This window comes from Petaurus breviceps, unplaced genomic scaffold (assembly GCF_028583685.1).
Source record: "Petaurus breviceps papuanus isolate PSGF00001 unplaced genomic scaffold, PetGlider_PUasm1.0 446, whole genome shotgun sequence".
Taxonomy (NCBI): domain Eukaryota; kingdom Metazoa; phylum Chordata; class Mammalia; order Diprotodontia; family Petauridae; genus Petaurus; species Petaurus breviceps.
This window is the reverse complement of record NW_027186338.1, coordinates 1-17,361: the sequence shown is the minus strand read 5'-3', so window position 1 is coordinate 17,361 and position 17,361 is coordinate 1. Positions and strand designations below refer to the sequence as shown.

General features: G+C 45.5%; 1 gene segment (V, D, J or C); it reads right to left on the bottom strand.

Moving 5' to 3' along the window:
• Window positions 1-14,267: 14,267 nt before the first annotated feature.
• On the bottom strand, window positions 14,268-15,475 carry LOC138171466 (immunoglobulin kappa variable 3-15-like). The segment is given in 2 exon segments: window positions 14,268-14,577; window positions 15,393-15,475. Coding segments are annotated over 2 exon segments (393 nt in total).
• Window positions 15,476-17,361: the final 1,886 nt, after the last annotated feature.

Genomic DNA, 17,361 nt, shown 5'->3' with positions numbered 1-17,361 from the left:
GAACAGGGACTTATAAGGCAGATACAGTGGATGTGAAGGCAATTAGGAAGGCAGGAAGTGGGTGGTGTGGAAAGAGAATTCCAGAAAACTCCTCCTGCAATTAGTAGATTTTGATTTCTGTCTTAAAATTCGCCAGGGACTACAGATGGATGTGAGAGAGGAAGAACATTCCACCCATGTGGGTCAGTTAGGAAAAAGTCTCAGAACTGAGATGGAGGGTCCTGTTTGAAGAATAGCAAAGCCAGGGTCTTCTGATGATGGGGTACTTGGAAGAGAGCAAAGTGTAAGATTGAAAAGGCAAGAAGGGCCTGGTTTCTGAAGGACTTTCAAAGCCAAACAGAGTATAAACCATCCTTATAACAATGAATGGGAGAGCAAGAGGATTAGTGGAATGGAAACCTTAGTGTGAATCCATAGGTTAACTACTTAGAGTTAAAAAATATATATATTTTAATGTCAGAATTTCTTCATAATCAAATGGGCCCGGACCTTCACTTTTCTGGCTGCATCAAACTCCAAAATGCAGAAATTTGTTGAGAAAATTTTGGAATTGAGGCAATGGAGAAATCTGGACTCTGAGATGCCTTGGCAGGATCTAGTTAGGAAATGTTAAGGGGTCCCCTGAACTTGTCTTCTTGAGTTGATATATTTTCCAGAAACCCTGGAGCTGGAGGATCCAGGGGGCTCTGACTGTGTCAAGGACGAATCCCCCCACTCCAGCTGACATAACTGGTTACTGCCCTCCCAATAGGACTGCCTGTGTGTCCTTGGGAATCCAGACCAGCACCAGGGGGCCTGCACCAGACTGAATAACGGCTTGTGCAGGAGGCCCTCTGGTAGATAAGCAGAGCCTCCCTTTTCATAGCTCAGCAGTTCCCAAGGGAAAAGAATGGTTTTTCCCAGGGGAAGAGAATGATGCCTGATTGTGAGCCTGAGGGACTGGGAAGGGGATGCTGTTCTTTAGAGTAATGGGGAAGACAGGAGGGGGAGGGTTTGGGGAAAGATAATGATGTCTTTTCTGACTTGCTAAGTTTAAGATATCTACTGGACCTCCAATTCAGGATGCCTGAAAGGCTGGTGGAGATGGGAGACTGGAGGTCAGCAGAGAGGCTGGGACAGGAATGGGAGATCTGAGCATCATCAGCATGGAGATAATAACTACATCTGTGGGGGCTAATGAGATTGTCAAGTGAAACCATGAAGAGAGAGGAGGAGAAAGAGGCCACAGTGACCCTGTGGGACCACTTCCTTTTTCATCTGCAGCTTCAGCTCCAGGAAACAAGACCCCCCTGGGAGGATAAGCTCAGCCCTTCTCCTCCCCAGCATGCTGCTCACTCAGCCTGGCCCCCACCTCCCTGAGCCTGTTCTCTGATTGGGCTGGAGGCTGAAGGACAAACTCCTCCCAAAGTCTGCCTCTACACAGGGCAGACCCTGCAGGGGTTCTGACCTCATTCTCATGTGTCAATGGGTATTTTTTAGGTCAGCTCCTCTCTGCATCTGCAGCTCCCTCTGGCTTCAGTTCCAAGGTACAAGACACCTGCTGGTGTCTCCTCCCCTCCACACCCTCCTTTGTGTGTTGTCCTCCCCCATGACACTGTAAGCTTCTTGGGGGCAGGGACTGTCTTTTTCTCATTTGTGTACCCAGTGCTCAGCCCACTGCCAGGTACACTGTAGGGGCCTAATAAATATTTATAGAACAGGGACACGTGTGGTCTGAGGGCATGATCTGGATGAGGATCCATCATGGGAGACTGAGGAGTGCTCTGAGAGGAGGGAGGACCAAGGATGAGCAGGGTCCTGAGCACCTGGAGAGGAGGAATCTCCAGGAGGAGAGGCTCATCAGCAGGGTGAAAGTCTGCAGGGGGGAGGGGGATGAAGATGGAGAAAAGGCCATTGGACTTGGTTCCTTGGAGACCACATCTACTGGACCCCCAGGCGACAGGGACCCAGCAGGGACCTCCTTCTCCTCCAAGGAATTTTCCATTAGTGAGGAGGAAATCTAGGACAAGAACTGTGTTCATATTGGGATGAGGGAATGCTAGGCTGTGCACAAGGTAAGGGGGTGAGGAGGAGGAATGTGCCTGTAATGTCAGAGATGGTGCTGCCATATGAAGTGAATGGGGGGAAAGGACTAATGAGCCAGGGGCCCTAAGGTAGAACTTAACACACGTACAAAGATCCAGGGAGTGGAAGGGAGGGCAATTTTAGCTGCCTCTGGGGAGCCCGAATGGGAAAAGTTGACTGCCCTGTCTACTTCCCTCTTGACCATGGGGCTGGGCATAGGTGTCTGATTCTATCTCTTTGTCTTTATTCTATTCCCATCTTAGAGGAAAGAATAACCCAAGATGGAAGAGTATGGAGAGGTCAGGAGGTCTGTGCTTTTCTGGCCTCTAGCTGAGGGCAGAGGAATTGGCAGAGACTTACTGAGCACAGAGAGCTGCGGGCATCCTGACCCTCCAGGTGCAGTGAAGTGATGGCTGTGGGCTCCAGAAAGGCCAAGATGACAGACACCCAGCAGAGGGGTCCAAGAAGAGGAGCTGTGCAGGGGCCACAAAGTGTGCAAGGACATCTGCTGCCAAATGCTGTGCATCATCACTCTGCCATCTGTGTTCTCCATCCAGGAGCCTCACTGCTGCACTACTCAGTTGTGGGCCCATCGTTCCTAGGACTCAAAAAGGTAAGAGCACCTATGGCTGAGTCCTCTTCCTTGAAGTGTTGTCACCTTTCTAGAAACATATGGAAGCGATCCCGTGTCCTTTAGAACACATTTGCCTTATCAGTCCCCGATGTCTTACTCCTCTGAACTCTGGCCCAGTTCACAGATATGACCCATCTTATGCTGAGTCCACAGATCCCTGGCACAGAACCAAGAAGGTGCTGGTTCACACCGGCTTTCACTCCTTAAAAGATGTATATAGACATAGATAGAGAGATATTCATAGCAGCTGCTTGTATCTCATTAACCATGCACCGTGTTTGCACAGCTGGGGAAGAAGAAACAGATAAAAAAAAAAAAACCTATGAAAATGAATGAAGTGAACAAAAAGAGCGAGCTTCAATCCACATTCAGACTCCTTCAGTTCTTCATCTGGATGACGAGAGCATTTTCCTTTGTGAGTCCTGAGTACTTGTCTTAGATCATCGTGTTGCTGAGAAGAGCTGAATTCTTCCCAGCTGATCATCACACAATGCTGCCGATACTTTGTACCATATTTTCCTGGTTCTGCTCATTTCACTTTGCATTAATTTGTAAAAGACTTTCCAGCTTTTTCTGAAATCTGCCTGTTCATCATTTCTTACTGCACAGTAGTATTCCATTATATTCATGTACCACACCACATTAAGCCATTTTCCAATTGAGGGGCAGCCCCCCAATTTCCAGTATTGTGCCACTACAAAAGTGACTGCTATCAATAGTTTTGCACATGTAGGTCCTTTTCTCTTTTTATGATCTCTTTGGGATGCAGACCTAGAGGTGGTATTGCTGGATCAAAGGGTATGCACAGTTTGCTTGTGCTTTGGTCATATTTCCAAACTGCTCTCCAGAATGGTTGTATCAGTTCACAATTCCACCAACAGTGCATTAATGTACCAATTTTCCCACATCCTCTCAAACACTTATCATTTTTCTTTTTTTGTTATATTAGTTAATCTCATAAGTATGAGTTGGTATCTCAGAGTTGTTTCAACTGGCATTTCGGTAATCAAAAGTGATTTATAACATTTTTATATGACTATTGATATCTTTTGTTACTTCATCTGAAAATTGCCTGTTCATACTCTCTAAACACTTTTTAATTGGTGAATGACATGTAGTCTTTTTAATTAATGTATTAATATTTACTTTTCAGCATTCACTTTTATAAGATTTTGAGTTCTAAATGTTCCCCTTCCCACTTCAAGGTGGCACATAATCTGATAAAGGCAATTGTAACATGTACAGTCATGTTAAACATATTTCTATGTTAGTCAAAGAAAAGTCAAAACAAAAGGGAAAAATGATGGAAAAAAAAGAGAAAAGAGTATGCTTCCATCTGCATTCAGATTCCATACTTTCTTCTCTGGATGTAGACAGCATTTTCCATCATGAATGAGTCTTTCAGAATTGTCCTTAGCTCAGGGCATTGCTGAGAAGAGATAAGTCTATCTAAGCTGGTCATCACACAGTGCTGCTGTTACTGTGAGCAAAGTTCTCCTGGTTCATCTCACTTTATTCAGCATCAGTCCATGTCAATCTTTCCAGGTTTTTCTTTTCTTTTTAAAATTTAGTTAAGTTTAGTTTTTAACATTCATTTCCACAAGATTTTGAGTTCCAGATTTTCTCACCATCTCTCCCCTCCCCCACCCCAAGATGGCATGCATTCTTATTACCCCATCCCACAGGCTTCCATCCCTTCTATCATGCCACCCTCCACCCTGTCTTATCCCTTTGCTCATTCATTGCTTGTAGGGCAAGATAGATTTCTTTTTCTTTTTTTTTTTAAAGCAATTGTGGTTAAGTAACTTGCTCAAGGTTACATGGCCAGTTATTTCTGGGTGTGGTGCTAAGTATCTGAGCCCGGATTTGATCCCCCAGGTCATCCCAACACTGGGGCTGGTGCTCTTACTTGCTGAGCCACCTGGCCGCCCTCAAGATAGATTTCTATACCCCATTGTCTCTATATTTTATTTCCCAGTTGCATGTAAAAACAATTTTTAACATGAATTTTTTTTAAAACTTTGAGTTCCAAATTCTTTCCCTTCTTCTCTCCCCACCTACCCTCATTGAGAAAGCAAAAAGTTCAATATACACACATGTAGTTATGTCAAAAACTTTTGTGAGAGTAATGTTTTGAAAAAATAACTGTATTTTCCTCCATCCTATCTCCCCCTTTATTCTGTCCTTTCCCTCTCCAAAAGTGTTTGCTTCCGACTACGCCCTCCCCCAACCTACCCTCCATTCTATCATCCCCCTGACCCCATCCCTTTCCCTCTTTCTTTCCTGTAGGGTAAGATACCCACTTGTGTGTGTGTGTGTGTGTGTGAGATCCAATAAGAGTAAGGTTTACTCATTCTGTTTCATCTCCACCCTCTTCCCCTCCATTGCAATAGCTTTTTCTTGCCTCTTTTATATGAGATAATTAACTTCATTCTATGTCTCCCTTTTTCCTTCTCCCAATATATTCCTTTCTTATCCATTAATTTTATTTTTAGATATCATCCTTTCATATGCAACTCACCCTGTTCTCACTCTTTCTACGTGTGTATATGTATGTATATACGTATGTATATGTGTGTTTCTATGTGTGTATATATACACGTACATATATACACACATTAATATTTATATTCCTCAAACTACCCTAATATTAGGAAAAGTCTCATAAGTTACAAATATCATCTTTCCATGTAGGAATGTAAATAGTTCACCTTCAATAAGGCTCTTATGATTTCTCTTTCCTGTTTAACTTTTCATTCTTCTCTTTATTCTTGTATTTGAAAGTGAAATTTTCTATTCAGCTCTGGTCTTTTCATCAAGAATGGTTGAATGAGGAGTCAATATGGTGGAGTAGAAACAGGACCTCCACGAGGCTCCAGCTCTCACCACCTCCAATCCATATAAAAGGGGACTCTGAACAAAATTTGGAGCTGTAGAATCCACCAAATGAGACAGAAAAGCTAACCTCCAACTGAGGACAGCCTGGCAGGCCGGCAGGAAGTATGCAGAGCAGCACTCTGGGAGCCCAGCCCAGCTCCACACCAAGGTTTTGGCCCCAGGGTGGGACTGACCAGCCGCCAGCTGAAGGGACTCCAGATTACCAGCAGCTGTGGCAGTCCAGAATTATCAACACATAGATGTGAAGGACAAAGTGATAGGACAGTTCAGGGTGGACTTTGGGACACACTAGCTGGGAGTGCATCGTCTTTTGCCCCCAGGGCGAGAAGCCACTGAGGGCTGTGGAATAGCCACCAACATGGGGCAGCTTCAGCTCCTGGCCTGCAGAGTGTAGGGGACAAAGCTACCAGTCTGAGGGGGAATTGCTCTTGCTTTAACCTGCTTGGATATGGATTGTGGTCTAGGGTGGAGGTCCTAGGGTGTTTGACCAACTTGCCAGAGTCTGTGGAGGCTTCAGAGAGGGCACCCAACTAATACCTCTGGAAGCTGAGAAAACCCCAGCATTTGGTAAGAAGCTCCCCTGTCTGGTAGCAGAGTCCTACTGTGGCAAAAAGCCCAAAAGTCAAGTAATTGAGTGGCAACATGACCAGGCAAAGGAAGCAAAGCAAACAGAAGAACCCAAAATTAGACCCCTATTTTGGGGACAAAAAGAATCAAAGCATGGAACAGGAGGAAGACAGTGAAGTCAGAACTCCTGCACCAAAAGCTTCAAAGGAAAATATGAGCTGGTTACAGGTCATAGAGGATCTTAAGAAGCAGATAAGAGAAGTGGAGGAAAAATTGGGAAGAGAGATGAGAACAATGCAAGAAAATTATGAAATTAGAGTCAACAGCCTGACTGAGGAAAATACACATTAAAAAATAGACTAACTCAAATGGCAAAAGAGGCTCAAAAAAGCAATGAGGAGAAGAATGCCTTAAAAAGCCGAATTTGCCAAATGGAAAAAGAATCTCTAAAGCTCACTGAGGAGAATCATCCCTTCAGAATTAGATTGGAGCAAATGGAAGCTAATGACTTTATGAGAAATCAAGATGCTGTTAAACAGCAAAATGAATGAAACAAAATCAAACAAATGAAAGAATAGAAGGCAATGTGAAATATCTCATGGGAAAAACCACTAACCTGGAAAATAGATCCAAGAGACACAATTTAAAAATTATTGGACTACCTGAAAGCCATGATCAAAGAAAGAACCTAGAAATTATCCTCCAAGAAATTCCCAAGGAAAACTGCCCTGATGTTTTAGAAACAGAGGGTAAAATAGAGGTCGAAAGAATCCACTGATCACCCCCTGAAAAAGATCCCAAAAAGAAAACTCCTAGGATTATTATAGCCAGGTTCAGAAATTAAGGAGAAAATATTACAAGCAGCCAGGGGGAAACAATTTGAATATTGTGGAAACACAATCAGGATAACTCAGGATCTGGCAGCTGCTACACTGAGGGATTGAAGGGCTAGGAATATGATATTCTGGAGGTCAAAGGAGCTGAGATTAAAACCAAGAATCACCTACCCAGCAAAACTGAGTATCATGTTTCAGGGGAAAATATGGTCATTCAGTGGAATAGAGGACTTTCAAGCATTCTTTTTTTTTTTCTAAAGCAATCAGGATTAAGTAACTTGCTCAAGGTTACATGGCCAGTTATTTCTGGATGTGGTGCTAAGTATCTGAGCCCGGATTTGATCCCCAGGTCATTCGGACACTGGAGCCAGGGCTCTTACTTGTTGAGCCACCTGGCTGCCCCTAAGCAATTGGGGTTAAGTAACTTGCTCAAGGTTACATGGCCAGGTGTTTCTGGGTGGGTGCTAAGTGTCAGAGCCCGGATTCGATACCCAGGTCATCCCAACACGGGACCCGGTGCTCTTACTCGCTGTGCTACCTAACTGCCCTGCTTTGAAGCATTCTTGATGAAAAAAACAGAGTTGAATAGAAAATTTGACACTCAGATACAAGAAGCAAGAGAAGCATGAGAAAGTAAACAGGGAAAAGAAATCATAAGGAACTTATCAAAGTTGAACTATTAACATTCCTACATGGAAAAACAATAATTGTAACTGATGAAACTGTTCTCAGTATGAAAAGAGTTGAAGGAAATATAAATATATATATATATATGTCTATATATGAGGGTATATGGGCATAACAATACATATGTGAATGTATGTATATATGTTTACAGGTAAACATAGATAGAGGGCAGAGGACCAATTGAATAGGAAGGGATGATACTTAAAAGGTGAAATTAAGAGGTGAGAGAGGAATATAATGAGAGGAGATGGGGAGAGACAGAATGGGGTAAACTGTCTCATATAAAAGAGGCAAGGGAAACTGGTTACAATTGAGGGGAAGAATAGGAAGGCAAAAGGGAATGGGTCAACCTTATTCTCATTGAATTTGGCTTAGGGAGGGAATAACATACACACTAAATGTTGTATCTCACCTACAGGAGAGTATGGGGGAAAGGGATGAGAGGGGGGATGATGGAAGGGACGGCAGGCTACGAGGGAGGGAAGTTGGAAGCACCCACTTTTGAAAAGGTCAGGGATCAAAGTAGAGAATAGAACAAGTGGGAGGTGGGATAGGAAGGAGGGAAATATAGTCAGTCTTTTACAATATATCTACTATGTTAATGTTTTGCATTAGCTACACATGTGCAACCTATACTGAACAGCTTATCTTCTCCATAAGGGTGGGTGAAAAGGGAGGAAGGGAATGAATCTGGAATTCAAAATTTTAAAATCAAATGTTTGAATATATCCATATATATACATATATACTCTCACACACATATATATGTGTATATGTATATATACTATTATTAATACTATTTTACACATAATTGGGAAATAAAATATACAGGCACTGGGGCATAGAGATCCACCATGCCATCCTGGAAAAGTAGAAAGGGTTATGGTAGAAAATATGGGAGACAGCAGATTGGAGGAGGGGATATCCTGTGGAACTGCTATTTTGGGGCAGTGGGTAGGGGAAAAACGGGGAGAAAATTTGTAACTCAAAGCTGGAGGAAATGAATGATGTAAATCAGAAGTTAATAAAGCATTTGAAAAATGAAAATAAGTAAATAAATACAAGGTCAAACAAAAAAAAAATAAAATAAAAAATAAAAACATGATCAGAGAAAATGGTTCTAGGAGGTGAAATTAAAGCTTGGTCCATTGCTGGATTTCCTTAGGCTGCTGCCTGGTCTTCTTGAGCTCTTGGGCCCATTACTTATTACTTTCTATGAAATACAGAGCCAGGAAGAAAGGACAGAGAGCATGCCTGGCTGGAGATTTCAGTTTCTTCTATGTTTGCCCCTCAATGGGGAGTCATATGAAATATGAAGAGGAGAGAGCCTTAGGCCCAAGGTAGTGTGTGATCCGGTCTGAAAAGAGTTGGTCCTTCCCTTGACTACACTGCTCAGGGCCCAGAGCTGCCAGACCATGGCCTTCCCCTGAGTCCTGAGCCCCAGAGACCCAGCTGCTTGGGAGAGGAAGCAGAGGAGACAGCTGAGCCCCCTGAGCAGCCAGCCCAGGCCTGGGGAGGTTTTTGTTTGGGGATGTATCACTGTGGGAGGGGCAGAAAGTGTTTGAAGACAGTAATAATCTGCCCCATCCTCAGGCTCCAGGCTGCTGATTGTGAGGGTGAAATCCTTCTCAGCACCACTGCCACTGAACCGGGCAGGGACTCCTGGGTGCAGGTTGGAAACATCATAAATGAGTCCCTGAGGAGACTGTCCAGGTTTCTGTTGGACCCAGTATAGATAAGTGTATCCATTACTGTGTTTGAGACTCTGACTGGCCTTGCAGCTGATGGTGACTGTCTCTCCTGGGGTCACAGACACTGAGGCTGGAGACTGGGTCAGCACAATGTCCCCCCTGGAACCTAAAAGCAGGAATTAATGATCAAAGAGCATAAAATAAACAGAACAATCTCCTTCTACTTTGATATTTAGCCCACAGGCAGCCTGGCTCTGCAAACCCCACTGACCTCCTAGAAATCCACATTCCCCCTTGGACTGTCCTGGCTCATGGCCCCAGAGGCTCTGAGCTCCTCTGAATTCTCTCATCTTATGAAAAACTACACGTCTGTGTGTTGTGTTGTCCCATGTTCTCACCTGGGAGTAGAAGCATGAGGAGCCCGCAGAGAAGCTGGGACAGGGCCTCCATTGTGCAGTGTGTCCTCCCCTGTGACTTCTCTGCCTCCAGCCCCAGTTTATGTCCCTGTGTGTGCAGGTCCTCCCCTTGGGGATCTCTTTATGCAAAGCAGCTGAGGGCGGGGCTTCTAGGAACAGAAGTGACTGACTTAGCTCAGGGGAGGGCCCTGAGACCCTGAGGATGCCTCTTCTCCTGGGACCTTTGTGTGATGGGGGTTCCTGATCTTCCCAACTATCCTTGTTTTTTTTTTTTTTTAGTTTTAGTATGTCTTATGGTTTCAGGGGGCTGCTATGTGGTGTAGTGGATGGAGTGGTGAGCCTGGGTTTAGGGACACTGACCTTCCTGAGATCAAATCCTGCTTCAGACACTTTCTAGCTGTGAGAACCTGGACAAGTCACTATACTCTGTTGCCTCAGTGTCCTCACTTGTGAAATGATCTGGAGAAGGAACTGGTAAAGCACTCCATTATCTTTATCCAGAAAGTGCTAAATGCGGTTTCTAAGGTTCAGAAATAACTGAATAACAGCAAAAATGTTTCCAAAAGCCCAGAGGGATTGTATGAGAACCAATATTGTCTAGGGAAAAGTGGTCAGGGCATGAAGGCAGCAAAGACCTGAGAGCTCCTGACATCCTGTACTTTATTACTACCCCTGACCTGACACCACCTAATTAATGATCATTTGTGGGGTGGGGTAGTATGTGTGTGTGGGGGGTTAGTTTGGTGCCTCTCAGAATGGAAGGCCAGCCAGTCTTTTATTCATTTCTATGGTTTAGGGGAGCCTACTTTCCCAGCCCACTTCCGTGAAGGTTTCAGCCATCCTTAACAATGACATTGGGGAAGTCTGATGTGGGGCAGGAGTAACTGAGATCCAGAAGAGTCTGGATGAGGAAAGGAAATACTGAGGGGACATTGGTCTGGAAGCCCTTGGGCAGCCAGGGGGAAGGGAAGTTGAGTAATGGGGGTCTGGCCCCAGAAAAGAAGCTTAAAGGAGTTCAAGAGAGTTTCTACCCTTCTTTTCTCATTCAGTTTCCTCAGGGATCTAATATGCAGGCAAATTTTGGGGGAATTATCTTACATGAAGAAGGATGGGGATAGAATCTAAAAAGTTATCCAGAGCCTGGAATAATGGGCCACAATGAGTTTTTCCAGGAATTTCCCTAACGTCTGGCCCCTGAATAGTAAAAAAGAATAAGCTGCAGAAGTAGGGGTTTGGGAATGGGGAGGGGTCAGTCAATGAGTCGTCCACAAGCATTTATGAAGCTCTTCTCAGGAGCCAGGCAAGATGTGAAGCACAGAGGATGCAGGGTACAGCCAAGATACAGGCCCTCTCCTCAGATAGCTGACTTTGTAATGGGAATGGTCTTGTAGATGAATGGGGACCTCCAAGGCAGATACAGGGTAAGTGAAAGCAGTTAGGAAGGCAGGAAGTAGGTGGTGAGAAAGGGGAATACTAGAAGAACCCTCTTGGAGAAAGCAGATTTTCATTTAAATGTTAGAATTCTCCTAGGACCAGAGATAGGGGTGAGGGAGGGAGAGCATTGCACCCCTGGGGGACAGTCAGGATAAAGGGCCAGAACTGAGAGATGGAGTGTCCTGTGTGGGAACAGCAAGGCCAGAGGCCTGGGGCCATAGAGAAATTGGAAGAACCAAAATGTAAGATCGAAAGGCGAGAAGGGTCTGGGTTTCAGAGCCAGAGGATAAAGAGGACTTATGACAATGACAGGGAGAGCAGGAGGATTAGTGGAATGGAAAATTTAATATCATTGAATAGGATTCCTATTTAGATTTTCAAAAGAGGGAATTCAATATTAGGATTTATTCATAATTACAAGTACCCAGACCCTCACTTTTCTGGCTGCATCAACCTCTTAAATGCTGACATTCCCCAAGAAAGTTTTGGAATTTACCACCTGGAATGGAGAACTCTGGACTCTGAGATGCCGGGATCGCATCTAGTTAGGAAATGTGACGGGGTCCCCTGAGCTTGTCTTCTTCCCTTGCCATATTTTCTAGAAACCCAGGAGCTGTAGAAGGCAGGAGGCTCTGAATGTGTCGGTCAGATCACCTTCCCCATCACAGCTTAAATCATTGGTTATTTGCCCTCCAAGCTGGACTCCCTGGGTGTCTTTGGGAGTCAAGGCAGGCACCAGCTAGTCTGCCCCAGATTGGAAACTGTTGTGCAGCTGGGACCTTGCAGATCAGGGAGCCTCCTCTCTTCATAGCCCAGAAGGCCCCAAGGGCAAAGAATGGGCTCTTGCCAACCTACTTATTCCCGATCTCCTCCCCTTTGGGAGGGAGTTAGTCTTTCCCCCACACCTACTGCTCTCCTCCTGCCATGCCCCTCCCCTGCCCTCTGCTGTAATATCATCAGTATTCAGGCTTCCATTGGGGTTCTGAATTCCCCTGCCCAGAGTTCTACAGGTCTGTAAATAGTGGTTCACATAAGGAACGTAAGAGCAGTCTCTGATGAGGTGTAGGTTATCTGCCAGAGATTAAGCAGGGAGGTATGAGGTGTTCCCAGCCTGAGGTAAAGTGAGGCTTGTAAGGAACAGACCAGCCCCAGTCACCAGGGGGGATCTTTCTCATTTTTTTACTTGAGCTCGGGAGTAGTATAGTAGACAGGAAAGGCTCTATTCTGTGTCCCCAAAGGGCCTGCCTTCTGAGGCATAGAGTCCATTTCTGGGCAGGAAACAGCCTTTTCTATTCAAGGCTGTGGAAGGACCAGAACACTGCTGGAATAAAAAAGGAAAAGTCCTCAGTTCTGCATTTACCCCAAGTGATGTCCCTGATGCTGTTACTCTACCTGCCAGCACCAGGCAGCCCTCCCTTCCCTTCTTATCTCGAGCAATATGTGTCCTTGCCTTTCCTCAATTCCAGGATGAGAACTTACCCATTGAACAGGAAGCCTTCCTGGGATTAGAACAAAAAAAAAACCATTTCTTGAGTGCCAGGGGCGTTTTGGGGAGGTCTACACCTTTTCACATATGCTTTTAGTATTCCAAGATCCAGGGTTAAGTCCATGGTACTTACAGAATTTCAGAGTTGGAGAGAACGAGAAAGGGGGAGGCTTCCTGGCCATGAGAGCAGGAGAATCCCCTCTTCAACATCACCTGCAGGTGCTCATACAGTCTCAGGCTTAGGAAAAGAAGCTGAAAAGGTTTATTGTTTAGTAAGAGATTATTTGCTATAAAAATATTTCACCAAGTTCCTAGAGTTGAAGTTTAGTTTTTAATACAGTTGGAAATGACAAAGAAAAGGCAATGAAAAGATGCATCACAGATGTAGGCGTGCTGCAGGGTGTTGCCCACAGACTTGCTGGAGAAAAATACCGAAAGGAGTGTGAGTGGCAGCTCCCCCCCTTCCCCAACACCCCCCCCCCCATTCCTTCTTTCAGCCCAGAACCCATGGTGATCAGAGTGGAAATAAGGCTCCTGGAGAAGGGGCTTGCCATCTCCACCACCTGCCCACCAACACTCATACCAAGGCAGGCCAGCCCAGCAACCTGTGCCCCCTGAGGGAGAGGCAGGAGGCAGCCTCTGTAGGAGAAGGGAAACCACCCCCGACCCCTTAACCATCCTCTCAGGCCCCAGGGCAGTCACCTGAGGACTCTGAACCACAGGAATTCAGAATAGCCTTGCTTCCAGCCCAGTGCCCTCAGACATCATCCTCAGATCTCCACATTTCAATGGATTCAGAGAAAGAATAGGGAGGACCCCATTGTCTAGAATTCTATGTGAGAAGGAAGCACAGGAGAGATGGAAAGATATCCGGAAAGAGTGTCTAAACATAAAAATTCCATTGAGGAAAAAGCTGGAAAACTGTGAGGTGGTCTAAGAAGGCTGCTGTCTGTGTCCTGGTTGGTCACTGACATTCATTCACAAAAGTCATGACAAAACTGTCCCTGGTCCTTGTTTCAGCAGACTGGCTGTGTAGGGGTACTGCTGATTGATGCTGGAGGTCAGGGAACCTATAGTGAGTGGGCTCTGAACATCTCCTTTTCAGCAGGCCTCAGTGAGTCAGGCAGTCAGTCCCCAAGCATTCATGCAACCTGACACCAGCCCCTGTACTCTGTGCTGAGGGGAGGGTCATTCCAAAGACAGGTCAGAGGCAGTCACTGCTTTCATGGAGACCCCAGTCTAATGGGTAAGATGTGTAAGAACAACTGTGGGTAAATGGGATCTATGAGAGATGGCCAGGAGAGGGAGGAGAGAGGGAGGGATCTGGGCTGACTCCTACATTGTGGTGCTGGTCTTTATAGTGAGAGGGAGGTAGGAGGGGGAGAATTCAGGGGAAAGATAATGACATTGTTTGGACACGATGAGTTTAAGATTTTCAATGTAAATAGCCCCAGTGGTCCCCTGGGTTCAGGGGCAGCTCTGAGTTTGCTCTGAAGAAGCAGCTGTTTTCCTGAGCTAAAGGGCCCAAGCATCCGGTGAGGGTTTTGTTCAAGGTTACAGCACTGTGCAAGGGACGTTATAAGCTTGCTGACAGTGGTAATGTCCAGCATCTTCTGCCTCCATACTACTGATGGTGAGAGTATAATCTGTCCCAGACCCGCTGCTGCTGAATTGGGCAGGGACCCTGGGGAACAGAGTGGAAGCAGTGTAGATCAGGAACTTGGGAGACTGTCCTGGGGGCTGCTGGTACCAGGCTAAACTACCATAAATCCCCTGACTGACTCTGCAGTTGATGGTGACACTTTCTCCAGGAGTAACAGACAGAGAAGCTGGAGACTGCGTCAGCACAGTGCCTGCCCAGGACCTTTGGGTGGAGGAAAGAAAGTGAGGAGAAATAGACTGAAATCATGAATCATGCCCAGGGATATGTTCTGTGACTGACTGCAGATATCTTTCCCATTGACTATAGAAAATAGTCCCTCGTCACCCTTTCCAGGTCCGTGTCACCCTCCCCTTCAAGAAACCATCTTCAATGTCCACATTTTGGAATCTCCTGGTGCAGCACAACAAACTAACATTTGTGAACTTGTTAACACCCCACAGCTGATATTACCCTGGACCCAGAGCACCAAGAGCCAGAGGAACTGAGATGGGGAGAGCATTGTGTCTCTTGTAGACCTTCGGTCTTAACACCTCTGGGACTCAGTGAGACAGAAGGGGATGGGGGCATATTTATGTCTCAGGCAGTGTCTGTGCAATGTTGCTGAGATGTTAATTTGCAAAGCAGGAGTGAGGTCCCTCCTCTAAGAGTCAATGCTGAACACATGAGGGATAGATTAGCTCAGTAGTCTATGTGTGGGGTGTTGGGACCTCATGGTCCAATGATCTCTCTTTCTATCTCTGCAAAGCCTGGATGGTCCCATGGTAAGACTGTTAACAAGTGGCTCATTGTGGTTATAATCCAGAGAAGCCCCCTTCTCTAGGCAGAAGAAATAACTATTAGTTTCAAAAAAAATAGTTAATTAAATGGAGAGACTGATGCTTGACTGAAGGTAGCAGAAATGGCTATCAGAAAAGAGAAATGAGCTGAACTAGAATTTAGTTTCAGAAGAGAAACAAATAGACTTTAAAGGCAACTGGAAGAACAGGTTCAAAGTTGACAAGGGAAGATACAGTCACCTTGGGAAAGCAGATGAAGAATCCCGGACAGACTGAATAATGGGCTTGGGGAGCTGGACCCGCACCACCAGGGCCCTGGACATAGCTGCCCCAAAGCTCTGCTCTGCCTGGCTGAGGCCCCTCGGTCTGCATGCCCTGGGTCTCTGATTTCCATGCATGCCTCTAGTCTCTAATTTTCAACTTCTCACACCTGCATCTGATTCAGCTCAACTAAAGGTGACCCAAAGGCAGTGGAGACTGATGCAAGCTGCCGGAAATGAGCTGCTGATTAAAGGTTTGTAAAATGCCTGATGAGGACCTTGTATGATCAGAAACAGAGACAGAAAAATGAGAGTCCCTGCAGGGACAGGGCAATTCCTAGAGATTTCACCTTCAGATGCATAAAGAATCAGAGGAAAGTCTTCAGTGTGTTGGGTGGAAACTTTGTGTGGACTTTCTGGAAGGTCATGGATGTGAATGGCCAGGGGAGGGGAAAGCCCTGAGGGGTTTTATTCCCTATTGGGGCGGATGAGACTCTGCCTCCTTAACTGTTTCATCTTGATCTAGCTCCCCATATTCCTAGGGTGCTGGTTGGGGCAGTGGATAGGTGACTGAGACTGAGTCGTGGAGTCCTCAATTAAAATCTCACCTCTGACACTTACTAGCTGTGTGACCCTGGGCAAGTCACTTAGCCTCACTTTCCTGAAGTGTAATGTGGGATAATGATAACACCCACCTCACAGGGCTGTTGTGAGAATGTAAATGAGAGAATATTTGTGCAAAACAATGTTTGAAAAAATTTTATGAAATTTTTTCATAACACTCACTACATATATCTGTGATAGTAATGGCAATTAAAGATTCCCCTGTATTGGCTTGGTTTTCAAACTGATTGTGTTAAAACCCAGAGCTTGTTAATCCCACCTGTGGGATGGACTTGTTGATGTGAAAAGAAAGTCCTAAACTGGGAGGAGCTGGTGACATAGATTTGCAGAGACATGAGAGAGAGGCAGAAGGACCTTTTTGGAAGCAGCACCCACGTGGAGGCAGAGAGAGACTGAGAAGGATTGCTGGGGCCACTTTGAATCGCCCTGGACTTTTGAGACCTGCCCCCTGAGCTGCAAAGGACTGAGGAGACATGGCTGTTTTGCTGGTACTTTGTCTGTCTGTTTTGATGTTGTTTTGCCAGATTTGTCCACTGGTGAAAGACAGTCCTTTTGTTGAAGAAGTCCTGAAACCTGGCTTTTGGCTAAGAAGCCCTGAGACTGTCCTGCAGACAGAGAGTGAATACTGTCCACTGGCGAAGGACAGTGCTGTTGTTGCAGGGGTCTGGAGACTGTCCTGCAGACAGAGTGAATACTGTCCACTGGTGAAGGACAGTGCTGTTGTTGCAGGGGTCTGGAGACTGTCCTGCAGACAGAGTGAATACTGTCCACTGGTGAAGGACAGTGCTGTTGTTGCAGGGGTCTGGGAACCTTTCTGTTGGTTCAGAAGCCCTGAAGAAGGATTTTCTGGTTGTATGTTTACAGAAATACTGGGAGAGGGTTTTGCTAATGTTTTCAGGGGTTCTAGGACTGTTCTATAGACAGAGGATGAATTGATGAAGGGACTGGCAATGTATCTTGTGGCCTTGCTGAGCCTTGTCTCCCCAGGAACTAAGATTGCTGAGAACTTGCCTTGTGTCAAGATGAAGAAAAGACCTCCATTTGGGTATTAAGTGCTGTGTTTCAACTTGATGTAACTCTGGGGTAGATTCAATTGAGATCCAGGGGTGGGGAACTTTTGACCTTTTGGTGCTCTGTGATTGACAAATGAAGGTACTTTACTTATGTTTGGAAACTAATCTCCATTTGAGAAGAGGGGCTTTGTGGTGGACTAAATGAAGGTATAGCCTAGGGGTGGAGAAGTATTTAGACCAGGGACTTTGTAATTGATTGAATGATTGGAAGGTCCTGGGGTGGGGTTGTACTTGGAGATTATTTAATCATCC